General features: G+C 46.5%; 2 protein-coding genes across 6 annotated transcripts; both read left to right on the forward strand.

Annotated features, from left to right (window-relative positions):
• The first annotated feature begins 2,892 nt into the window (after positions 1–2,892).
• On the forward strand, positions 2,893–13,036 carry OGFOD2 (2-oxoglutarate and iron dependent oxygenase domain containing 2). Of its 4 annotated transcripts, none has more exons than XM_081841634.1 (8): positions 2,895–3,520; positions 4,609–4,844; positions 5,692–5,748; positions 6,887–6,997; positions 7,899–7,998; positions 8,978–9,102; positions 10,548–10,805; positions 12,612–12,784. In XM_081841634.1, exons 1-8 carry the CDS (start codon positions 3,475–3,477, stop codon positions 12,639–12,641), a joined length of 963 nt encoding a protein of 320 aa, XP_081697760.1. In that variant the 5' UTR covers positions 2,895–3,474; the 3' UTR covers positions 12,642–12,784. The 4 variants fall into 4 exon arrangements, with proteins under 4 accessions (XP_081697761.1, XP_081697760.1, XP_081697759.1 ...); XM_081841636.1 differs by having other exon boundaries at positions 3,499–3,520; positions 12,607–13,036; XM_081841635.1 differs by lacking the exon at positions 10,548–10,805 and having other exon boundaries at positions 2,893–3,520; positions 12,607–13,036.
• Positions 13,037–16,425: 3,389 nt separating this feature from the next.
• On the forward strand, positions 16,426–24,643 carry ARL6IP4 (ARF like GTPase 6 interacting protein 4). Of its 2 annotated transcripts, XM_081841644.1 has the most exons (6): positions 16,426–16,656; positions 17,876–18,090; positions 19,862–20,227; positions 20,547–20,664; positions 21,644–21,713; positions 22,313–24,643. In XM_081841644.1, exons 2-6 carry the CDS (start codon positions 17,889–17,891, stop codon positions 22,367–22,369), a joined length of 813 nt encoding a protein of 270 aa, XP_081697770.1. In that variant the 5' UTR covers positions 16,426–16,656; positions 17,876–17,888; the 3' UTR covers positions 22,370–24,643. The 2 variants fall into 2 exon arrangements, with proteins under 2 accessions (XP_081697770.1, XP_081697771.1); XM_081841645.1 differs by lacking the exon at positions 16,426–16,656 and having other exon boundaries at positions 17,588–18,098; positions 19,879–20,227.
• The last annotated feature ends 200 nt before the right edge of the window (positions 24,644–24,843 follow it).

Below are 24,843 nucleotides of genomic sequence, written 5' to 3' on the forward strand. Positions count from 1 at the left end.
GAAGGGTGCAATGTGTCTCTGTAGAGAGACGTATTGCCTGATCCCTCACTTGCCCAAGGTTCATGCTATATTCATGAGACATCCTCCATCAAAGCCAGCCAAGGATCCAGGAGAACTCAATGCTGCACCTCTTTCCTGAAAATCCAGGATAAGAGTGCTGGGCGGGAGCAGGGGGTGTTGAGAAAGAAGGAACAGAGAAAACTAGAGCCTTTAACAAAGATGACTTAGCAGAAAAGGCACTTAAGAGTGAGAAACTGGGACCAGAATCTGATATGAAGGCGACGGGCACAACTGAGTAGTGCTGCAGCTGTGTTGCATTGAGAAGGCCCCTGGTTCAGTCTCTGACATCTCTAGCTAAAAGGACCTCAGATATGAGGCTGGAAGAAACCATGGAGACATGCCATCAGTTGGAGTGGACAACCACCACTAGGCCAGGTAGGACGGGGGCCCACATCAAACCCCAGCCTGGCTGTCTGGGACTGATGGGAGTTGGCATCCAACATTGTCTGAGGGCTGCAGCTTCTCTATCCCTGGCATAAAGGCAGCTTCCTATGGTCCCACGACGGGCATTTCCATAGCCCTGTAGTGTAGGGTTGCCATATTTCAAACAGTGACAAATCCGGACAGCTTTTTTTCGGCAAAGTTGTTGAGCTATTTTTATACCAAATGGGCAAAAACAACACTGCCCTCATGGGTTCCCATAGGTCTGGATTTTCCCGGGCATTTTTGCTGATTTCTGCCCGGACGCTGCTGCCAACTGCAGTATTCTGGATATGTCTGGGAAATTCCAGACATATGCCAACCCTACCACAGTGCAGATGTGCATACAGATCCCCCACCACAAGCACATACCATAGACATCAAGTCCTAGAACTTCCCAAGGCGACTCCACTTTGACAGGCCGGGTTTTCTTTGACAGACTCTTGTTATGCTCTGTGTTTTGGCAGGTTTCACACATCTTGATCTGGGGATGGGACAGGGGAGGAGGACAGAGAGGGAAAGAAATCAATAGGTGCCTAGGATTTTGGAGAGGTAATGGTGTTCCCAGCCAGACCATGCCAACCACTTTGCTAGCACAAGAACAGTAAATGAAGGTAAAATCTGACAAGGAAACAAATATAGCCCAGCTCCTTTTACTTCCAGAAAACTCTGGGAGGTTTTCTGAACATTATTTACCCAGTCCACCACATCCTTGACAATGCCCAGCCAGTAGTATCTGCTCTGAATCCGGTGCACTGTCTTCTTCTGCCCAAGATGGTTCCCAATATCGGAGAAGTGGCTTTCAAGGAAGACCTGCCGCCGCCTCTCTGGATCAACCACGACTTCACGTTTTTCCTCTTTCTTTGGACCCACATAATAGAGGCAGCCCCCTGTGGGAGGATGACAGAAAAGCCTTGTAGTTCAGATGGGGTCATGCAATTGGTTCTGGATGGGCTAAAACGCCCTCTGAGAGATCAGGTTCATAGGTTGCTGTGTCCTTCTGGAGTTGGCTCCATCTGTAGAAGCACAGGTGTGCCTTTTGTCAGCTTAGGCTGGTACACCATCTACAACCTCTCTAGAAGAAACAGATCTTGTCTCCAATATTCATGCTCTGCTTACATACCAGCTGGACTACTATAATGTGCTCCACCTGGGGCTGCCTTTAAAGAGTTCCAAATGCAGCAAAATGTAGGAGTCCAGATACTTGTACAGGCTAAATGCTTGAAGGGATACCCAACATGGTGCCCTCAAAACTTCATTGGACTACAACTCCCAACAGCCTCTGCCAACATGTCCAATGTTTGGGGATGATGGTAGCTGTACTCCAGCAGGCCACTAATTGGCTATCCTTGGTTCAAAAGAAATTACAAAGATTCTGTACCAGCTGCACTTGTTTCCTGTTCATTCAAAATGCATGTTTGGGAGAAGGCCACCTGAAGTTCTGCTGTCTCTGTACTTCCCAGAGCTCCAAGATGAGTCACAGAGGCTCTCCTTGTATGCCCACTAGTAAGGTCAGTTAGGCACAAGAGATGGGGCCTTTTGGGAGGCTACTTGGACCTACGGCACCTACCTTTTTAGGAATTAATCTCTTTCCATTTCCAACTCTATTGAGGGAATTCAAAGCTGTTAAGGCTGCAATCCTAAACACACTTACTGGGGAGTAAGCAAGCAAGCTCCTTTGAGCCCAAGGGGAACTGCTTCCTAGTCAATGTGTGCAAAATTGTGTACACTTTGCAATTTCATGGAAAAGCAACTCATAAAACGTGCACAGTGACATCATGGTACAGTGGTTTTGAATCACTGCATCTTTAGAGGTCCCCATTCCCTCCTATTAAAGCCTTCAAGCTTAAAGAGAGGATGGTTGGTCAGGAAAGTAAATCCGCATGGGAACCTGGATAGCTTTGGATAGTCTAGATTCAGTTTCAATGGAAAGTGGTCAGGACTCATCCCCGCTGCTCGGGTGAAGCTGGACATTTAAAATGTCTTGAAGCAGCTCTTTTAAAAACAGCAGCCACCCAGTGACAGGAGGAGCCTCGCTGGGGATGCGCATGCAACAAAAGCCTTGCTTGTTTGTTTTGTCTCCTGCTCTGCCCCCTCCCCCGCGTTACCTTCCACAATGAATTTCTGAGCGTAGCGCTTCAGGTTTTTCCTTTTGATGGAGCAGAAACTGTGGGGAAAGCAGCCCTCGGACAGCAAGCGGAAAATGTCCTCGAATTTGCTGGTGGGGCTGCAGGACTCCACCACCTCCTCCTCGGCCACTTGCAAAGCAGAGTCCATGCTGGGGGCTGGGACATGTCCCGGGCAGCAGCCCCAGGTCCCGACTGGCTCCAGGCCACGGGCAGGAGGCTCCTCTCAGCCGCAGGTCAGCCCGGTAGTTCAGGGACCCAGTCCCCAAGCTGGGAAGGCAGCGACCCGGACTTGTTTCAAGGAGACACAACACCTGCGAGCCGAGGCGAAGCGAGAACGCGGCTCAAGGGGCCGTCTGAAAACGCCCGCCTGCATCACGAGGCCTCTCGCGACCCCTGCCCATGCTGAATTGCAGGTTGGAAGGCATCCTGGGGGTCATCTAGTCCAGCCCCTGCAATGCAGGAATCTCAGCTAAAGCATCCGTAACAGATGGTCCTCCGAGCTCTGCTTGAAAGCCTTCAAGGCTTCTGTCCTCCTACATCCCACTGCAGACTTCATGGCGTATCTCCTCCACAGGCTCCTTTTCTGCCGGGCTGTGAGGTGCCTGGGATACCTTCCCTTATACAGATATTTGTAAACCTGCCTGTACCTCTCCAGGGGCTCAGCCTGGACCCGCCCACAGCTGTCAGGGATCCAGACACTCCTTCAGGAAACGAACAAGTTAATTGTTTGCCACAAAGGAAAATGACGGAAGGTTGCTTGCTCCAAATGTTCAAATGCCCTCTGCGCTTTCAACTCCTTAAATAAGGTTGCCAATCTATCCCACTCCCTGCACTGGGTCAGGGCTCCTGTGCCTTTAACAGCTGTATGACAGGCAGAGATCCAACAGGTACAGTTGTTCCCTACATGACAGGTGAGAAAAGCTTTGCATGTTGCATTCAGCAGACGAAGCCTAACAGATACAAACAGTGGCAGCCCCTTCGAACCTCTTACTCAAGAGTAGTCTTGGACTAAGTGGAGCCTGCAAGCCTTTGTAGTTGCCACTACTCAGTGGTCTGCAGATCTTACTGCCCTTTCTGCATTGGAATGCCTGGCTTGTAATTATCAGTCGTATCTGGATACGTGCTTGGACAAACTGACTGCTTATATTAATTTATATGTTATATTATAACTGATGAAATATTCTTATTGTTAAGGTAGGCTGATGATGGTACCGCTGCTTAGTTGCTATGTTTGCAAATTAAAAATAAATTTAAACACTTGAAAGAAAGAAAGGGTAGCCTCAATCGGATCAGGTTAAGGGGAAAGGGAATCCTCTTGCCAGAAAACAAGAGAGAATCTTGTGGTGCCTTAACAAATTTATTAAGGCATAAGCATTTCTGGACCACTACACTAGATGCATGAAGTGTTACCCTGAGATATATATGCATATGACTGGAGGGAAATGTTCTTTTGCTTCTACCTCTTAAATGTTTGCATGCTTGTACATTGCTCAGTGAAACTGACTATCACAATATGCTGTCGTGGTCATTAGGTGGTTTTTTTAAACACAATAATTCAGCTGTCACTGGCCACCACAGCCATATGGAGCATCGCCATGTTCAGAGGCAGTGTCCTTCTGAGTGACGGTCAGGGAGAGCAACAAAAGAAAAAGAGGTCTATTGCCTCTTGGTCAACTGGTCAGCCACTGAGGTAGACAAGTTGCTGGGCTATGCGGACCTCAGTTCTGATCTGGCAGAGCTCTTTTTTAATTCTTACTAGCCACGTGACAGTATAGAAATGGAACCTCCATATGCAGGCATAGCCTACCCCACAGTGGGGAACAAAACTGCTGTGCCATACGGCTCTATTGCCTTCATGTCCTGCCTGTGCGCTTTCTGAGGGCGCCCGATAGGCTACTGTGGGGAAACAGATAGCCTGGGTTTGGGGCGATGTAGTAGCAGGTTTCATTCATTCTTCCTTCCTACAAGTCTCAGTGTAATTTGTCGACGCTCCCTTAAGGAGAGCGCTCGTTTCCTACCGGGGCGTTTTCGCCGACGGACCCGTTGCCCCTGGAGATCTGTTCCTTTCCTCTTCGGAGTCCGGCTGGAATCATGGAGCCCAGCGGTATGCGGCCGAGGCCAGGGCCGTTCCTGGCCTGTGCCTGCTTCTTCACCGACAACCTGTTCGTGCCGCGGTATGGGCTTCACCTCCGCTACCGCGGGGATCCAGAGCAGCTGCGGAGGGATTATGGACCGGTAAATCCATAGCGCCGTGGACGTTTTCCGGAGAGCAGAGACTTTATACACGTGCACCCTCCTCTCCCATCGTTAGTCCGGATTGGAGTCATAATTCCCTACACGCAACGAAAGCAGGGGCGGGGGGATAGTACGCATATTATTCTAACAATGCAATGCTAACCGTGTCTACTCAGAAGTAAGCCCCATTGGATCCAATGAGGCTTACTCCCAGGTACTTGGGGAGAGGATGGCAGTCTCAATTCGCACACTTTAGGGAGTAAATTCCTCTGATCCCAGTGAACTTTTTTCCAGACTAAAAAGTAAACACGTTTAGGATTGTACTGCAGAGCTGCTTACCGTTACAGTACTGTGTTTTAGAGTTTTAAAAAAGTTCTCAGAATGAAGCAAATACAATAGCAAGTAATAGTAAGCAACCCCCTATGTTGAAATGGCCATAGTAAAGAAATGTATCCACAGGGCTTACGTCTAGGTTAAAAGAAAGAGGAGAATTGGGCTTTAATCGTATAGGAAGTCCTATTGAGCTGAATAGGGTTTACTTCTGAGTGAGCACATAAAGCCTTCTCCAACAGTGTTTAAGTGCAAAAAATGGGTACACATCAGAGACTACTGTTGCTTTAATTTTATCCAGACTGGCGTGCCTTTTAAAACAAAAAACCCTACTGTATCTGGAGAGGTACAGAAAGAGGTCTTGTCTCTGGCTTATGTAAGTCTTGTGGGTTAATTTCAGGGACAGTCCCATGCTTGTCTAGACCATAGCGGCATTGGTGTGGAAGGACTGGGACTGTAATGTAGAAAACAAAAACATGTGTCACACATATAAACTCAGCATCTCTCTATCCTACAGGTATTAAGACAACGGGGCTGCAGAAGCGTGGAAGAATTTGAGGCAGTAATCCAAGAGGTACTGTACCTGGCTTTGATGTGAGAGAACTAACAGTCTGATCTTGTGTACATGCTATACTTTATGCTGTGCTTTTCAACCAGATTTGGCTACCAATAGCTACCAATTAAAATTCACACAGATGTGTAATGGAGGCAGGGGGAGAGCTGCTGCTTCTGGCCCCAGGTAGTTGGTGATACAGGTCAGGTTCTCAGCTCTTCTCTCCAGAGGAAGTGGGTAAAAACAGTTACATATGGTCTCAGGATTGGCTTTGTAGTAAATATGTCAACAGCCAGAGACAGCCTTTGCATTGATATGCAGAATATTCCAGTGACATAATCCAGTTTTCAGAGCGCTCTGTAGACTGCAGTCCTATACACAGGGACCAGATGAACTCTATAGAACTCATACGGTTTGCTTCTGAATAAAAGCGCACAGAGGTGGGCTAAACATATATAAATAATATTGATTACACAGCCCTGGCATTTCTGTTGCTTAAATATGGAGCCTGGACCTATCCACCCAAACATGGTGAAGACCAGAGTGATACATCTCCATAAGCTGCCTTGTACTGAATCAGACCTTTGGTCCACCTAACTCCCTACTGTCTACACCAGAGGTTCAGAACCCATAGCCTGGGGGCCTAGATGGAAAGGTGTATATCCAGGCACGTCCAACAGGTAAATCGTGATCTACTGGTAGATTACTGGACGTCTGTGGTAAATCACTGGTAGATCACTGGCTCCCCCCAAAGAAGCTCAACAACTTTTCCTCCTCCCTAAAAATCTCAACCTTTGACCTGAACCCCCCAAAAGGGGGTAGATCATTGCCAGTTTTTAGCTCTGTGAATAGATCACAGTCTCTTGAGAGGTGGCCACTCCTGTACTATACTATGTAAACCTTTGACTTTTGCATGGCTGGAATACAGCTTCTTGTGTGATTCGCACCCACATCTCCACTCACTTTTGCCTCTGGTCTGGCCCATGACTGATATGTGGTCTCAGGAGGGTTGCCCATGGGCTGAAAAAGGTTCCCCTCCTCACCTCTGGTTTACATTGACTGACTACGCATTGAGCTATTGAGCTTAGAACTCTTTGCATGTAAATTAGGTATTCTACACTGAGTTACAGCCTTTCAGCTTCAGAATGAATTTTCCTAGGTTGAAAAAGAAGTCCAGAGGAGAAAGGAATTAGAGTCCCGCTCTAGGGAAAGGAAAGCAATAATTTCCCAGAACTACAAGCCAAAGCATCCTCAACTGTATACTTTACAGGTAAATAACTTGTTTCTTCTATCTGCATGCAAGTCCATAGCTAGAGATATTTTAGGAATGGCCTCTACTCTGGTGACATTTCCGTACAACAGTTTAGCAGTAGGGTCAGAGTCTATACTCCTGCAAGTTGGTGCAGACTTGAAGATGGTTAGCGATCACTGGATAAAATGGGACCTGCATACTCTTAACACACTGGCTAATGTTGGTCTTGATATACTGTGGTTAACGGGGCACAGCTAATGGAGAGGGGTAAATTTTGGTTTAATATTTGTATGCTGCTTTTTCAGTAGCAAGGTTTATTCTCAATGCAGCTGAAAACGACAACAAAACATTGAGAAAAAAAATCACACTTTCCCTCCATTTAATAATATCTACAAAGGCTAATGTATCAGCAAAGCAAAACCAAAACAGTTTAGCAAAAAAAATATCAAAAAAACAGTGCAGATTCAGAATTCAGAATTGTTCATTAGAAATAGTTGCTGAGTAGCAGCCCATTTTCAGCTGACACCATTCCTCTGGGAAGGGGCTTCCTCACTGGGGAGTGGACAAGACTCTGCCTGTACTTTTAGCAGCACAAATAAGAAAAAGAGTTGTCACAAGAGTTGTCCCAAAGCAATTCTTCTACAAGGCACACAGTGCTAATCTTACTCAGCCCTGCATGGAACTTGCACCCCCTTTTGGGAATTTGTCCTGGGCGGGGTAGAGTGTCATGTAAAGAGAGGTGCACACCTTTGCAACCCCACTCCTCCTCCTCATGGTTAATTCTGCGCCAGCCGCCATTATTCACTCTGTCCAAGAACAAAATTAAAGTTGAAGCACATTAAAAACAGGTTAAACAGAAGTAGCTTGTGTGTGTGTGAAAATAATTGTTTTCCACCCTCCTCTCCTCTTCCAATACTAGGAATCATTTCTGGCACCAGAATTTTTAGAAACAGTCAGATACTCCACATCGAAAGGTGCAGATCTTCAAGGCCTCTTGGAGCGTGTGGAATCTATATCAGGTGGGGAGACTGAGTTAATTTATCAGCAATATGTGTACATGGTAAGGGGCTGCCCATATTATTTATTTTTAATATATAGGTTAAGCATATGTGCAGTTTGTATTCTTTGAGGGAATTAGTGGTATACATATTACCTTCACGTTTAAAAAGATGCCCAGAAGGTGCTGGCTTTTAAAAGGCTGTTTCCTATTCTGCAAAAGGAAATGACTGCATGCTCCATGTTGTCTAAGTGGCCTCTTTGGTTTCGGTTTGAAAAGATGCAGACTTTTTTTTTTTTTTACTGGTTTTTACTTCGGAAGGTTCCAGTTCTGAAAATAACAACATGGTCTGTCTCCACAGTTGGGGGTAGCATGTCTCTGAATGCCAGCTGCTGGAAATAACAAGTGGGGAGATTACTGTTGCATTCAGCTTCCCATACATTTGCTTGTCCACTGTGCTCAATTAGACGGGCCACTAACCTGATCCAGGGGAGCTCTTCTTATGTTCTGTTCTTCTTAACATAGATGATCTAGCCCAGTGCACTCTGTTTTGACTGGCAAAGGCTCTCCACAGTCCTGGGCAAAGAGGTGTGTCTACCCCAGACTTTCCAATTATAATCATTTTAACCAGTGCTTTTCTTCTAGGAAAAAAAGTGCTGGTATCCACCATGAAGTTGTTACAATCAGTGCCACACTTTTAACCAGTGGTTTTCTTCTAGAAAAATGGTGCTGGTGCTTTGAGTATTCTCAGAAAAAAGCACTGGTTTTAACCAGAGATGCCTGGGGCCTTCTGCATGCAAAACATGGTCTTTGCCACCAAGCCAAGGCCCCTACCCATTAAAGAAGAACAGAGAACCAGCTTTTCTTTGCACTTACAAAAACCCCACCACCCCCCTTCCCATTCTGGTCGCCAGGAGGAGATTTTCTTCCACTACAGGTGATTAAGCAAGTGGCTATGTGCTATCTTCTTCCGATTTTATTTTCCATCTTCCCCACAACAGATAAGAGAATCTACCGACTGCCAGTGTTTGCCAAAGAATTCTGTCAAGCTTTCATTGAGGAGCTAGAGAACTTTGAACAATCTGAGCTACCCAAAGGGAGGCCCAACTCTATGAATAATTATGGGGTAAGAGTCACTATTTAGGATTGTACTGTTAGACAAGTTGCTTTCTCTTGGCAATCCCCCCATCTGTAGTAATGGGGTTAATAGCAATTACAGTCTTGTAGTATAGATCACTGTAAGGATCACAAGAAGATAATCAATTAGTTTGAGCCCTCCAAAGTGCTAGGTGAGAAGAAGGGACATTGTTTGATGCCTGGTGGACTTGCGAAAAATCTAAGGCATACTGGGGTATGATTCATGAAGAACTTAAAAAAGGTGTTAAAAGTGTCTTTACAAAAGAAACCAGAGGCATATCTACTAGGTCTGATATACCGCAAAATAAGAAAGGAATTTTCTTATATGCCACAGCAGCTGCCAGGATTGTATTTGCCAGTAAATAGAAGAGCGAGACAATACCTTCAAAAGCCGACTGGCTATACAAACTAAGCGAATTCATGAAAATGACAAAGCTAACTGCTTACATAAGAATGCAATCAAACCAAAAACTTAGACAAGAATGGCAATGTTTTGAAGAATATATGGATAAACACTGTTCCAAAAGGAACGTGTTGATATGCTTAGATTAAAAGAGTAAAGTGAAACAAAAATCATTAATAAAACGTGATAGAAACGAAATAAAAGGTAATACCTTAAAAGATTGCAATGTGTACCATCCAATCTAAAATATACAGAAGTCAAGATGGGGTGGAGGGAAGTTGGGGAGGGGGTGATGCGTTGTCACAGGGTTGGGTTCGATTATTATATGTGTAAGTTGTAGTTTACTTTTTGTTTGTCTATGTATTTCTTTTTTCGGCATTTTGTACATTCTAATTAACAAACAGACAAACAAAGTGCTAGGTGAGTGCTAAGGTTATTATTATGCTTACCTAGACTCACCCCATATTATAATGAATTTATATATTATTACTATTATATTATTAATTATTAAAATTGTATACTGCTCTTCATCCATAGATCTCAGGGTGGTTCGCAAGATAAAACTGCAATATAAAAGACACAAAATACATAATAAAAATAAGAACGGAAACAGGCCAATAATCCCCCCTCCCACAACACATTTAAAAGGACAGTGGAACCAGGTTCCATTCCTCTGCTGGGATAGTTAAGTCAGTAGAGCATGAGACCCTTGATCTTAGGGTTGTGGGTTCAAACCCCATGCTGGGCAAAATATTTCTGCATTGCAGAGGGTTGGACTAGATGACCCTTGTGGTTTCTTCCAATTCTATGATTTGTTGATCTTAAAGTCCTTACTGGGCAAAGAAGCAAATCTTTACTATCCAAATTGAGAGAATGTAGCATGTTAGAAAATGGAGGACAGTTTTTTGCCATCGCAAGAACCTGACCACTGCAAAATGCCCTGACCCTTCTGCAAAAAAATATTTATTTTGCATTCTGTTTGGTTCCCCTTTAACTCTTTCTTTTGCATGTTCATATATGACCCACTGCAGGTTCTCTTAAACGAACTTGGGTTGGATGAAACTTTCATCACTTCTCTGCGTGAAAAATACCTACAACCCCTCACAGCTTTGCTTTACCCAGACTGTGGGGGAGGCTGTTTGGATAGCCATAAGGCCTTTGTGGTGAAATATGCTTTGCAGGAAGACCTGGATTTGAGTTCCCACTATGACAATGCGGAAGTGACTCTCAACATTTCCCTGGGGAAAGAGTTCACTGAGGGCAACCTCTATTTTGCTGAATTCAGAAAGGTGTGTCTTCTTTTAATGGCTTACTTTCACTTTATTATGCCTATTATTTCACAGAATTTGTAAGAAACATATGCAGTTCACTGCCACAAGATGTGTTAATGACTTTGAACAGAAAAACCAGTCTCTTGGACCCCAACTCTCATAATCCCTGATAACTGCCTGGGGCTGATGGGAGGTGGATTCCAAGAATACCCAGAATGCACCATGTTGGCTATGCACAGACCCATGACAGTTACATGGAACTTCCATGTATAGTAGCAGTATAACTCTGCTTATTGGCTGCTGGGTTTAAACAACAGAGAAACATGCTGCCTCCCTCTCTTGCCCTCCTAGGGAATTTCCAGAGGCAGAGTGGTCCCTACTGAATAAGTAATGCTAACCTCAATAGACTTTGGTCTAAGGTTCCATTTAATCCAATGGTGAGGAATGTGTGGCCCTCTGGATGTTGCTGAATTCATTCATCCCTGACCATCCCTGGGGCTGATGAACTTTGGGATATACCAGGTCTTTTCAAAAACACCTAAGTCACCCACCATATCCACAGCTTGCAGCAGTGAGTTTCTCATGTCAAAAGATGTGAAGAAATCCTTCTACTTGTCCAATATGCTTTGACCCAAAGCAGTCTCATTTTACTGGACCATCATGAGTCACAGAGGCAGCTGCTAACAAACAGTGGCCTGGAAGACAGCCCTCTCTGTGGAACCCCTAAGTCAGTGGTGTCCAAACTTTTTTCAAAGAGGGCCAGATTTGATGAAGTGAAGGGCCGTGAGGGCTGACCAAACGGCCAACCAAAGTTGTTAACCTTTTTTTAGTATTGAAGTTGTTGAGGTGTTTTTAGGATTTTACCCCAGGAAATATACTGCCACAGGGGCCGGATTAAACCAACCAGCGGGCTGGGTTAGGCCCCCAAAACGGACATTGGACATGCCTTCTGTATGTTTTTCTTCTTACAAAGAAGCCAGCTATCTCCCCCTCCATCATCCCACTGGCATTGCACCCTCCCACAGCCCCCACCCCAAAATGCCTGCTGCACCCCCAAAGATTTTTGCACTCACCTGGACCCTTGCAGGGAAAGGGGCGGGGCACAATGGGCAGGGGTGGGGCGACCGGGCTGCTTAAACCACGCCCCTTTTCCAACGGAAGCGGCATGGGTGGGGTCAGTATCCAGCACCCCCTTCTCTGCTTCTCTTGAACTCTTTGACTTTAACCTGTGGAACTCCCTCCCCAGAGAGGCACATCTGGGGCCTTCAGGATGAAGCATTCAGCAAGTTCTTTTGCCACCTAAATGTGTATTTTTGTAATTTAAAGCTGTTTTAAACTGTTTTCAATATTGTGCCTTCATTGCTGTAACCTGCCCTAGGACCTTTGGGTGAAGGGCAGGTAATACAATTTCAACGACTACTACTACTACTATGTGGAGTTAGGGAGACTACTGCTGGTCTGGATTGTCTTGAAGGGGAGAATAGCTGGACTTCAGCCAACTGAAAAACAGTGAAGATTTAAATTGCTATGAAAGGGTTATAATAAGTTCAGTCAGACAGTTACTCAAGTACTAAATATGCTGCATTGATCACCTGATTTATAAAAGTGTGAATGTTGCAACTGGAGCTGTTCGACAGTGGAATGGACTCCCTTGGAAGGTGGTGATTTCCAAGCAGACGTTAGACGGCCTCCCGTCATAATGCTTTATTTGCGATTCCTGCATTGCAGGGGTTGGAGTAGATGACCCTCAGAATCCCAATTCTTCAGTTCTATGATTCTAAATAATAATAACATGTTGCCTTTCTTATTTCTTTTCAAGGACAGCAACCCAGTGCCAAAGTACATCGAAGTTGAACATGTTCCCTTCCATGGCTTGTTCCACCGGGGAGGACAAATTCATGGGGCGCTGCCTATCGCCTCTGGGGAGCGCTGGAACCTGATTATCTGGATGCGATCGTCCATTGTCCGGAATTATCTTTGCCCCATGTGCAACAGAGAGCCTGAATTGGTGCAGGCAGAGGGATTTGGAGATGGGTTCACCAGGAATTCTGAAAATATACAGCCTGAAACTCTGGATGTGTGCTCCTTAACCTAAGGAGGTGATGTGCGGCAAATCCTGTGCCTTGATTTCACTGAAGACGTTGCTAGAGGGGCTGATGACAATACTGGCAGTAGCCCCCAAGCTGTTTTCTGTAGGCCAAGCTGAGAGAATGTGTCATACATTAAAGTCATACATTAAAGGCACTGAACACACTCTGAAAAGCTAACTGAAAAGGTTATGCAGAAGCAGATGCCACAACAGCTAATCAAAACACTATGGTTGTGATCACGGATTGTAAAAATCAGCATTTATCCCTAAAAGACAGGTGTCTGTTTTGCAGTATAGGTGGCACACAGTAGCAGGTATTTGTCAACAGGAGCAGGAAAGCAAATCTGCTTTGCTAAAGCAAACAAAGCTACCCTTTTAGGGAGGACTTTTCCTGTTTTTGAAAGTAGGCCCTCCCCTGTACAGCTCTGCATCCCCTTTTTATCCACCCGAGTTATGCAAGCTGAAACACAGGTAAAAATCACGAGGCCTCTCCTGTTTTGCACAAAGGCAGCAAATCAAAATCAGCAGCTGCTGGCTGCATTGCCCTAGTTTTTCTGTAGCTTAAAGAATAAGAAAAAGCAGGTGGTGGTTCAGACACCGAAAGGCGAGTTGGCAATAGTGCTGAGAGCAGCAAGAAGGATCTCAATTGGCTGGGGTCGGTGTTCCAACTGCTGCAAGTCACTGAGAGACTTCTTCCAGCCTTGCATCAGTGCAACTACATGAAATAAAAAGTGCAAACAGACCTACAGACCACAGGTTGCTGACTGGGAAGATGATGCCAACTTACTTCGCTTGCCAATTATGCTGGAGCTAAATTCCTGATGTACAATTCATTTTGAATTTGCCATATTTTGGACAAGATGCAGGCAGCAGCAAGCGCTGGAAGTGCAAAATGGGAAACAGAAGCCTATCATGTGCATGGTGAGAAAGGGAGTTAAGGAGCTCTTTGCTGGGTTCCAGGGAAAGGTGGTTGCAGTGGGTGCATTGTAGCCAACAGTGTGCTACATGAGGATTGGAGCCTATGCTGATGGCTAGATGTCTTCTGTGACTTACAGTTGACAGTCACCACGTGAAAGGGTCAGTAATAATCCCTTACTCTCCCCTCCACCTCCTATCAAGCTGATAGCTCTTACAATTGCAGTTATCTCTAACCTTAAAAAACATCATTTAATTCATTTCCAACTGTCTACCTTGATTTCCCAGCAAACTAATTTCATACAATTTCCAATTCAGAGGCCAGCTCACAGCTGTCTTTGCTCGGTGCAAGCCTCTAGATGCAATCAAATGTCCACTTTAATCTGCACACAGCTATTAATGCAAAAGTAACCTCCTGATGAAAGGAGGCAAAAAAATCTCCAACACCATTCATTTCCCTGTGAATGGGATGAGAGAATGGTTGTGTGTTTTGAAATGTCGGTGTTCTGAGTCAATTATATTTTTGTCCAGCTCTATTCTGTCAAAATCACATCTGGCCATTACAGTGATGTATAATAAAGGGTGTAGGAAATGAAATGATTGTTGCCTTTTCATTGTTTAAGGATGTTTTGTTAAGACTTTTGATTCAACACACTTATTTCAATATACAGTTGTACCTTGGTTTTTGAACTTAATCCGTTCCGGAAGTCCGTTCTTAAACCAAAGTGTTCTTAAACCAAGACGTGCTTTCCCATAGCAGCAGGGGACTCAATTGACAAATGGAACACACTCAACAGGAAGCGAAACATGTTCTGCATGCAAGGCAAAGTTCACAAACCAAAACAGCTACTTCCGGGTTTGCAGCATTCTTAATCCAAGTTGTTCATAAACAAAGCTGTTCTTAAACCAAGGTACCACTATATAAGCGTCAATAGACTGACCTTTTAAATAGGAAGCTACTCTTTATGTTTCTAAGCAATTTTTTACCTTTCAGTTAATTCACCAATTTTATAATTTTATAATGGCTCTTAGTACCATTAAATAATGCTTTACAGTGGTACCTTAGTTTACGAACTTAATCCGTTCTGGAGTCTGGTCTTAAACCAAAGAAGTCTTAAAACCAAGGCATGCTTTCCCATAGAAAGTAATGGAAAACGGATTAATCCGTTCCAGACGATGAAAAACAACCCCTAAAACAGCAATTTTACATAAACTTTACTATCTAGCGAGACCATTGATCCATAAAATGACAGCAATAGACCAGGCTGCAATCTACTACCCAGTATAAAAACCTTTACCCTGCCCATGCCATCCTGCGAGGGAATGCCGCGGCAGTCACTTCTTGTCAGCGAAGCTCAGATGCTGACAGGAGGAGAAGAAGCAGGCAAAGAGGAGGGGGAGGGCAGCTGTAATCTGAGCTCGTTAAGCAAAGGGGGGGGGGGAAACCAAGGTGCCAACAAAATTCTATTGTATTTTTTAGCTATGCTAGAAAGACCAAAGCAGGTTGCAAAGAATTTCATTTTATTTTTTAAGTAACAGCAACACTCCTGAATTTCCCTCCCTCTCTGCAGCAGCTGGAGAGATAACCTAACCTACAATAAGTCATATAAAACTTGTCAATAAATAATAGTCAATTATATTTTTGTCCAGCTCTATTCTGTCAAAATCACATCTGGCCATTATATTTGTAGACAAATCCCCATGACAATTGCTAATATGGCTGTTTTCAACAATAATACACAGTTCTTTCACCAACCCACTGGGGTACAGTTTGACATGCATGGAAGTTATAGCATATTTTCATTAAAGTCAAGGGTAAGATAATAGTGGTACAGAATATAAATTCTATTTTGTTGCGTTTTGTGTGGAAGAAATAAGAAAACTGAAGAAGCAGGACCCAAATATTCACTGTTCGTATAAGAGCTGGACTAATTAAAGGTTGCAATCCTATATACACTTTCCTGGGAGGAAGCCCTATTGAACTCAATAGTAGACATACTGTACCTTAGAGTGTACTGTACAAAATCATTATAGTAAAGCCTTTGTGGTTAAGAGTGTTAAACAGAGATGGGGCAGGTTTTGTTTTGTTTGCTTATTTAGCGTTCAAATCCAGGCTTGAACCGCTACTGACTCAAATCTGCTGCCAGATTCTGGGCTATGCTCAGCCTAACCTACCTTACAGTATTGCTGTGAGGATAAAAAATGTGTTGTCTTGAGTTCTGTGATGAAAAGGTGGGATAAAAATGTAGTAAGTAACTACTAAATGCATGTTTTGCCAATTGTTAAAAATATGGATTATACTGCTGCATTTTTAATATTTATTTTAAAAGATGCACGCTCCACCTTCTGATTTAAACTGATCCCACAAAGTGGTTTACCATTTTATTTTATTTTTTTGCTTCTTTTTATGATTATTGTTCTTGAACGCCACTTTGGATATTTTTGAACAAACACGTACAGAACACAAAAGGATAATTTTTTTTCCCTTAAAAATTGAAAGAAAGAAAACGGGGGTCCTCGCTCTTTGCCTCCGCTTCCCCCGATTTTTTTGGTTGCAGGGATCCCCCTGGGCCACTCGGCACCCTCCAGATGTTGGCCTGACCTCCCGCCACTCGCTCCCGGGGCCGATGGGGTTTTCGGGAGGCTGGGAACCAAGATGCTCGGCCTCAGTGTTCCCCGCCGGACACTTCATGGCGACGGACGAGGCGCAGACAGGAAGTGGCCGAGGAAACTCGAAAGAGTTGCTGGGGGCCCCGCTCGGTTTCCGGGGCTGCGGAGGCGCAGCCCAGCCATAGAAGCCCAGCCTCTGCAACGACGCTGCTCCGCGCGCCGAGTTCCCTCGGGGTGAGGCCCTGACCCGGCTCGGTGAGTCCGGCGGGACGGGGCGAAATTGGTTCCGCCAAGATCTTGCGAGTAGGCATCCAGTGCGCATGCGCGTTGGCTGCCTGACGGAGCCCTTATCTGGCAGGCGGCGGGGCGGGGCTTAGAAAGAGGGCGGGGGAGACGGAGCGCAGGGATTGGGTGGAAAGGCTTTGAAGGACAGCAGAAACCGCGCGGGTTTTCTTAAAAGGGTCAACGCGCGGCTGGGTGTTAAAGGGGCCGAAGTGCGCGCGCGCGCAGATATGTAGATGCACGAATTGCACAGAGGAACGTTGACACCGATTTGTGTTCCCGGAGTGGCTTATTATTATTATTATTATTAAGATTTGTTAGTCACTTAATTATGCCCAAGGCAGCCCAAAGCGACTTACAAAGTAGTAGGGAATAAAAAGTACAGTTAAGAAGAAGAAGATCAGGCAAACCTACTAGAGCCAAATAAAACGACAAACTGAAACGGCAGCTGCCAGTTTAAAGAAGACAATAAAATCAAGCTGCTCTTGAGTTACGAAAAAGAGGGTTGTGCACTAGAAATTATCCAATGCTAATGATGAATGAATTATTGTGGTTATTTTATTTTTACATTTCCTCTAGTCAACTGAGGGGAGTTGTTGTTGCCCTGAGAGAAACAGCCCTGGCTGCTGAGCTCCAAGGCTGCTTTAATCCGAGGAAGGTTGCCAAGCTTGAAAAACAAAAAAACCTGACCCCCATTGTGGCACATGAAAGGCTAGCAAAGATCTTGTGTTGGGATGTAGGGCAGGGATGTGGGCCTCCAGTTGTTGTTGGACACCAGCTCCCATCAGCCCCAGTCGGCGTGGTCAGGGATGGTGGGAGTTGGTAGTCTAGGAGCTTCAGGAGGGTCACAGCCTCTCCCTCCTTTCATTTTAAAGAATGAACCACATGGCATAGAACTTTCAGGGCCTTGCAGTCACCTGTAGCCCCAATGCCTAAGGAAGGATTAGATGACTCCATGCCGTGGCTTCCCATCTGAACAGGCCAAAGTGCAGTCCTTGGCTCTGACTAGCAACATGGAGGGGATGCTGCTATTTTGCAAACCTTGCAAGACCAAATTTCCCTAACCATGACCTTTCTGAATGGACATTTACTTCTGGCTGGTTTGAAACTTGAGTAAGACTGAGTGTGATCTTCAAGGGCAGGATGGTCATAGGTAGCCAAGCAAGTAAATAGATCTCCTTGTTTGGAACAGACCTGAGAGTAGGATGGCTCACAGCCAGGCGAGGAAAAGGTTTCGGAGCAGGAGCCGAAGCGTCTCCCAGAGCAGGCGAGATGTGGAGGAGGAGGAGGAGGAAAGGAGGAAGAGCAGCAGAGAATCCCAGGGGAGGAGGAGGAGTTTGTCTCCTGCCGGCAAAAGAGGATCTGAGCCCACAAGGGTCCGGATGGGCTCAGCCTCCAGCAAAGAAGGTAAGGATGTGGGAGAGGGTGTCAGCTGCTTCTGAAGCAATGGCCTAAGAAATGCAGAACTCCGATCTCTCAATGGGGTAGCATTTGCCAGTGTTGGCCAGTAGTGCAGTTTGCTGGGGGAGCTATTGTCACTTTCTGGTCATGGAGGCTGCTCCCCGCACCCTCCACCAGGGCCCCCTTGTTTGCTTAGGATGAGACACTTGTGTAGAATGCAGCCTGCAGAGCAGAGTATTTCTCCTGTGGTTGTTGATTTTTTTAAATTATCACTGCTTTTGCTTTCATAGAACTTCCCACCAGAACCACCAGGGCTTGAAACTGCCTTCTTAAGCTTTGTCCCTCAAGCAAGCGATGGCTGCACACTGACAGCTGCCTTTTGTAACATCCAGGTGTGTCTTAAAATCAGTGCCTCTGATTATATCATTTGTTGGGCACTGACTTCAGAGCCACATCTATGCAACAGATTCAAATCATATGAATGGGTTAGAAATATGTCTTGGCTGCCCCAACCCCAGGCAAAGAATCCCATGGAGACACTAGACTAGTTGCCTCCCCAACCCCAGTTACAACACCTAGGTTATTCTTGGAGGTGAAGCCACAGCAACAGCGGCATAGCGTGGGTTGTCAGCACCCGGGGCAAGGCAAGTAATTTGCGCCCCATAACCCGGGGCAAGGCAAGTAATTTGCGCCCCTAACCCCTAACCTGCCGCCGCTGCCAGCTTCTTGCTGCTGCCTGGGCTGGGGTATTCACAGTTCTACAAATCTTTGGCGCTGGCTTGCTCCATTAGTTTAACTTGGGGGGGGGTGAGAGAGAGATTGCAATCGTGCTATGTGCACCGAGGGGGGCACGGTTGCAACGCAGTGGGGGGGAGAGAAGAAGAGAAACTAGCAGGAGAACCTTGATTTCCCTCTGCAGCTCTGTGGGGAAGGAGGGCGCAGACTGGGCTCCTTCCTCGCCACAAGATCCTGGCTGCGGGGCGCAATTCGGGAGGGCTCGGCTGGCCGGGCCCAGGCCCCGCGGGGCTCCTCCGCGCTCCCTTCCCCCGGCCGGGCGGCGCCTGCAAAGGCTGCGGGTTCCGCTGCACCTCCGTCTCTCTTTCCACTGGTAGCGAGAGCGGGTGAGAGGAGGACACCTGGGAGCCGGAACCGGGCGCCAAAAAAGGAGAGCGGGGCGGGCCTGGATCCTGGCCTTGTTTGGCGCTTCCCCTCGGCCGGCGGCCCAGCCAAGCCCGCGGCGGCGGCGAGGCGATGCCCTCGCAGGGGGGCGCCCACCCCTCGGCCCCCGCCCGGCGCTGCCGCCCCAGCACCCGCCCGCTCCTCCCAAGGGGCCTCCTCTCCCTCCCGCCTCTTCGCAGCAGTCCTCGCGGGGGGGGGGGACAGGCTCGACTCTCCCCTCCCTCTTGCGCCCTGTCCTGCGCGCGATCCTGGCCAGGCTACAGCTCCGGACCTCCTTGCTGGCGCCTGCTGCTCCCCCTGGTCGCCCAGCCTGACCCCTCCTCCCAAAGGAGCTGAGCCCCGAGGCTCTTCGGCGACTCTGGAGGCGGCGAGTGCGCCCCCCCAGATGTTGCGCCCGGTGCGGCCGGCACCCCCTGCACCCCCCACGCTACGCCACTGCACAGCAATTAAGCCAAACAACAAGTTCCAGTTCTGGGTTCTGTCCAGGCTGGAAAAGAGAATTCCCTCAGTTTTTTTCTCCCTTTGGGTAACAGTTCTGGTGATGTATTGCAACATGATAGATATTCCCTGGTGACTTCTGATTGATGCTGGGTTCCAGTGAAAAAGAAGAAGAAGAAGGAGAAGGAGAAGAAGAAGAAGAAAAGGAGAAGAGGCAGCAGCAGCAGCAGCAGCAGCTCCTCCTCCGAGACCAGCTCCTTATCTTCTGGATCGTCCTCCTCTTCCGATTCCTCTCCAGATGTGTCAGGTGACGATGAATCCAACCGCAAAAGGAGGAAGCAGAGCAAGAAGAAGCTAAGCAAAGAGAAAGATAAAAAGCAAAAGAAGAAGAGGAAGAGGAAAACCAAGAAGAAAGCAAAGAATAAATCAAAGGGGAGGGAGAAAGAGGGAGCAACCAAGGGGGAGGCACTCCCTGGCCCTTCCCTGGACCAGTGGCAGAAAGAGACCCTGGGAGACTCCGGGCCAGGTAAGATCCTCCTCCAGGCAAGGTAGGATTGGAAAACAATAACAACACTGTTGGTTAATAAGTGGCAAAATGAATGTTGCAGTTTTGCAATAGTGACCTTAATTAGATCCATTTTCTGTAAGTTTGTTTATTACTAGATGGATTTTTAAAAAATCATTACTAAGCTATTTGTACTTTTAACTGATAGTGCAGTGATTTTTGAACACACTGGAGGAGCCTTTTTTCTGTGGGATTGAACAACAAAAATGCTCTCCCTACCAGTGGTAATACCAGAGCTATTGGTGAGACCACTGTTTTCTGACTTGGGTCTGCCTCTCAGCCCTGACAGATGAGCAGAAATCCCGCATCCAAGCAATGAAGCCCATGACGAAAGAGGAGTGGGATGCTCGGCAGAGTGTGATAAGGAGAGTCGTTGACCCTGAAACAGGAAGAACAAGGTGTGTTGTGTGTGTGTGGGGTTGTCACTAGAAGATCATCACTAAGTTAAATTTATGTAGACCCTCTGGGTTTTCTCTCCTGTATCTGCATTTTCCTCTGAAACGACCACATAGTTCAGTTTCTTTACAGAGCTCTTTGTATTTTCTGTTCTTAAGTTCCTTCATTGGCAGTTTATTTTTGCAAATGCTGACCCTGATTAATAGTATCATTTTAAAAGCACCACACACAGAGCTTTTACACTTTCTTTTATTTTCCCCTTGCAACATCACCATGTGCTCAGTCACTGTTGTTCCCATCTTACAAATGGGGAACTGGACGGTGATAATTGAGTGGGCACAACAAGCCATGTTCTCCAGCTTATGAACCTTTCCTTTCTAAACTTAAAAGCCCCTAATGTAGGGAAGGTGCTCCAAACTTGCGGTTATGTTGTGTCCCCTTTTCTGCACCGTTCACAGGATCCCTTTGCGGTTTGGTCCGAAGTGCATCATGAAACTGGTAGCTGTGGATTGTATACAGCCTTAGTCATACTCAGAGAAGACCATTTGAAATGTGACAGTTAGGGTTCTTCTCTGAGTGGAACTTCGTTGAATACAGCCCTGCTTTTAATCCTACCCCTCATAAGCTCCAGCTTGGAATTTGCTTTTTCTGTTGCAGCTGAGTTGGCATTCTTTGTGGCTGGCCCCATTGCAGCAAGGCGATCCCTACATTCTCACATTCTTAACTATGGGAGGCAGCTTCATACTGGCCAGACCACTGGTCCTCTTGGCCCAGTATTGTCCACACTGACTGGCAGAGGCTCTCCAGTGTTTGGGGCACAGGACATTCCCATCCCTTCCTGGAGATGTAGTTGGGGGTTGAGTCAGGGACCCTCTGCATGCAAAGCAGGGAGCTATGGCCCCCTCTGTTGATAGGAAGGGCATATAGACATCTACTGTTTGTGCAAGTTGGCCAGGACTACAATCTGAGTTTCAATTCCAGACTTATTAAAGGTGATGGCGAGGTCCTTGAGGAGATCGTTACTAAGGAGAGGCATAAAGAAATTAACAAGGTATGTGGCTGTTTATTATTGCAAAATCTAATGGATGTAATCTGGCAACTGTAGACTTGAGTATTTAGAGGACAAGGCTGGGCTTTGTAGGCTGGGTTTTGTTTATAACTGTTCAGTGGCTTATTAATTCCCCTAAAGTGGTTCCACCGACTTCAGTGTTATAGAATCATAGAACTGTAGAGTTGGAAGGGATCCTGAGGGTTATCTAGCCCAGCCCCCGCAATGCAAGAATCTCAACATGCAGTCCCCCATCCAATTTGAAACCATACCAGACCCTGCTTAGCTTTGGAAATATGCTAGCAGTTTTATTGCTAAAAGAGAGAATAAGCTGACTTTTGGGTTGCTGAGACTTTCCCATGTAGGTCCTCTTTGCCTTTGTTTCCACCAGTTTGTAGATCTAGACATTTTCATATCCTAGATGAGAACTAACTTCCTTCCTTCCTTCCTTCCTTCCTTCCTTCCTTCCTTCCTTCCTTCCTTCGAAGCCTGCAGAGTGTGGGGACATTGATGCTGTTCCCCTTAAAAGAATAGAACTTCAGAAATTGCACCAAAGACTGATAGGATTTGCATACCTTTAATGCATCTACTTTTGTTCACAGCAAGCCATGCGGGGAGATGGCCTTTCCTTCCAGGCGAGGACGGGGATGCTGCAGTGATAACAGGATGGTCTTCAGAGATGGTTTTATTCCCAGCTGCAGAAGCTTTGCCAAAACCAGGCACTGCACTCCCCACACCCAACACCCGTCCCCATGGAATTTGCATGCCAGTGCCATCAGGACTGAGAACTGCTGGGGCAGGAAGATGCCCAGATTCATCAGCTCCTAGTACAAATCCTTCTGTTTTGCAGTTCTCCCCTGTGAGGCTCTCCAATTGCTGCCTCCAGCTTGTTTCCTCATCAAGGCACCTCCCTTAGCAGTGAAAATAATTATCCCAAAGCAAAAGGGAAGTGAGCAAAAACAGAAGACCCAGGTCACGGGAAAGGAAGCGACGGAAGTCTGACAACAAATGCTGTGGAGATCTTTTACCGCTCTGCCTGCCTCCAAGGCAGATGGACCAAGTGCAAAGTGGGCTGGAGGCTTCTGGTTGTGATCCTGCTTGCCTCTATCCTGTGTGGGAGGGGACTTTTTTCTAAAGCTCAGCCCAGCTACTTCCCGGCTGGCTTCATGGTGTCCAGGCTCTGAAACCTCAACATCAAGGGGCAAGGAATCAGCTAGGGTGCATCTCTAAATCCGCTGTCCTAAGAAGGCGGTAGGAGGAGCACCAGCAGCTGCAGCCTACCTCCTCCTGCTCACGGCTGAGGGAGTTTCATGCTCTTGGGTTCTGCTGGGAAGAGTTAGAGCGGGGTAAGGGCATGCAGTTCTCACACAGGTCCACTCTTGCTGTGCCCCACCTCTAGCATCTCTGGCTGAGCAGCATCTGCTCAGGTGTGGGGCTTGGCAAGGTGGCTGGTCAGCCATGTTCTGCTGCTACCTCACCTTTTCTTGTGCTGTAGCCTGACACAACGCAGCCTCTGCTTAAGGGCAGAAGGGCACCTTAGTGGTGAGATCTGGATCGCACTTCAGGCTGTTCTGGTGTCCAACTTCACACTTACACCTACCTAATATAGGAACAGGAATGCATTGAGGCTTCCTTATCAGGTCCACATGGTAACACTTTTCTGCTGCAGCGTTAGCTAGATAGGATGCATTAAGCTCTGGATTCTGAAAAGTGCTGACACCTGCTGTGTTCACGGGAAATTCAAAGCCTTGACCCTTTAAGGGTGCCACACAATTTGCTTCCTTGCTAGAGGGCCCTTGTGTGTCCTTGTGCCAACAGCTATGCAATTGGCAAGCATGTCATCCTTTCAGGAGCGACTCTGTCCATGCTGCTTTGCTCTGTTTCCAGGCTCCATTTGGGCAGATTATATATCTGGTGTATCTCTGTATGCCAGGGGTAGCCAAATGTTTTTGGCCCGAGTGCCAAACATTGCCAATCCTCTGAGGGTTGCATGCCTGTGACACACTACACACACAATCACACAGGTACACAAAACATCTCCATCACTATGATGGTTATTTCCTTAATGAAGCACTGGGCTAGGTGGAGAGGTTTAAATCTCTGTTCTCAGGGCAACACTGTGGTAGGGTTGTTGCAGAGGTTTAAAGTGTGCATGTTGCTGGCACAAGCAATTGATTAAGGGGGGGGGGCCACGAGAGAGGCTACAATGCCAAAAATGTCCGGGGTGGGGGCAGGGCAGGAGGAGAAGCCTGCTGATTCTGCCAGCAACCCTTAGAGCAACAGTGTCGTTGCTGGGGTGCTAGACCTCACACCCACCCCTTTCCTTAGAGGTATGGTAAGGGAACTGATAAGCAGGTCTCCTGAGACAAGATGGTGTAGGAGCTGGACGTGGTTGTTTGCTCACCAACTTTTGGTAATCAAACAAATGTTAGTCAGGCATGTTTGTGTGAAATTCATTTTACTTATATCCTGTTAATTATCTACCCAGTGCTGAAGAATAATTCACACTTTGGCCTTATTCCTCCAAAGAAGAGCCAAGCCAATGAATTGTTGCTTTCACTCTTTTTCATCAAAACTAACAGAATGATTAAAAAAATGCTTCACTTTACCTGGATTGTGCCCTTTAAGGGTGTGGTCTTTGTTTTGCAAAATCACAGCACTCCTATTTAACTGGTAGCAACCAGGTTTGTCCAAGTAATAAATGTCATGTCATCAACTTACACAGGCTTGTTGATGCAGGTAATACCAGGCCTGTTCATTATAACAGCCTTCCCTATCTTGTCTGTTTTAGGGTATCATCTGTTTATTATGGTTTTGTGCTGTTCTGGGAACAGGGTTGTTCCACTGAACCAAGAAGAACTGCCGACTCAGCCACATGTAACCAAAGTCATGCACATAAGACCGAATAAAGCTTTCCTGCTTTGCTTCAGCGATTCAGAGTGGGGTATAAATGCATCCATATTGCACATACTGCATAACAGCTCCGTAAAATAGGTAGTGCTGAGAAGTTGGGACTCGCCCAACCCAGCTTCTGAACCTCCTGGCTGAAAGGGGGATTTGCACCTGAGATGCTTCCTCTGGCTTGCTCTTTCTCCTCCCTGACAAGTGGGGACACCAGAGAACTGGACCAATT

This window comes from Podarcis erhardii (assembly GCF_964252035.2).
Source record: "Podarcis erhardii genome assembly, chromosome: 15".
Classification (NCBI taxonomy): Eukaryota; Metazoa; Chordata; class Lepidosauria; order Squamata; family Lacertidae; genus Podarcis; species Podarcis erhardii.

What these genes read in the sequence shown, in the direction of transcription:
- ARL6IP4 (XM_081841644.1), top strand. Translation starts at nt 17,889, where the DNA reads ATGGCTCACAGCCAGGCGAGGAAAAGGTTTCGGAGCAGGAGCCGAAGC. An exon ending in CTCAGCCTCCAGCAAAGAAG is followed by an intron (nt 18,091 to 19,861) that starts GTAAGGATGTGG and finishes GCTGGGTTCCAG; the next exon opens with TGAAAAAGAAGAAGAAGAAG. An exon ending in CCTGGGAGACTCCGGGCCAG is followed by an intron (nt 20,228 to 20,546) that starts GTAAGATCCTCC and finishes TCTGCCTCTCAG; the next exon opens with CCCTGACAGATGAGCAGAAA.
- OGFOD2 (XM_081841636.1), top strand. An exon ending in TGCGGAGGGATTATGGACCG is followed by an intron (nt 4,845 to 5,691) that starts GTAAATCCATAG and finishes TCTATCCTACAG; the next exon opens with GTATTAAGACAACGGGGCTG. An exon ending in CTCAACTGTATACTTTACAG is followed by an intron (nt 6,998 to 7,898) that starts GTAAATAACTTG and finishes TTCCAATACTAG; the next exon opens with GAATCATTTCTGGCACCAGA.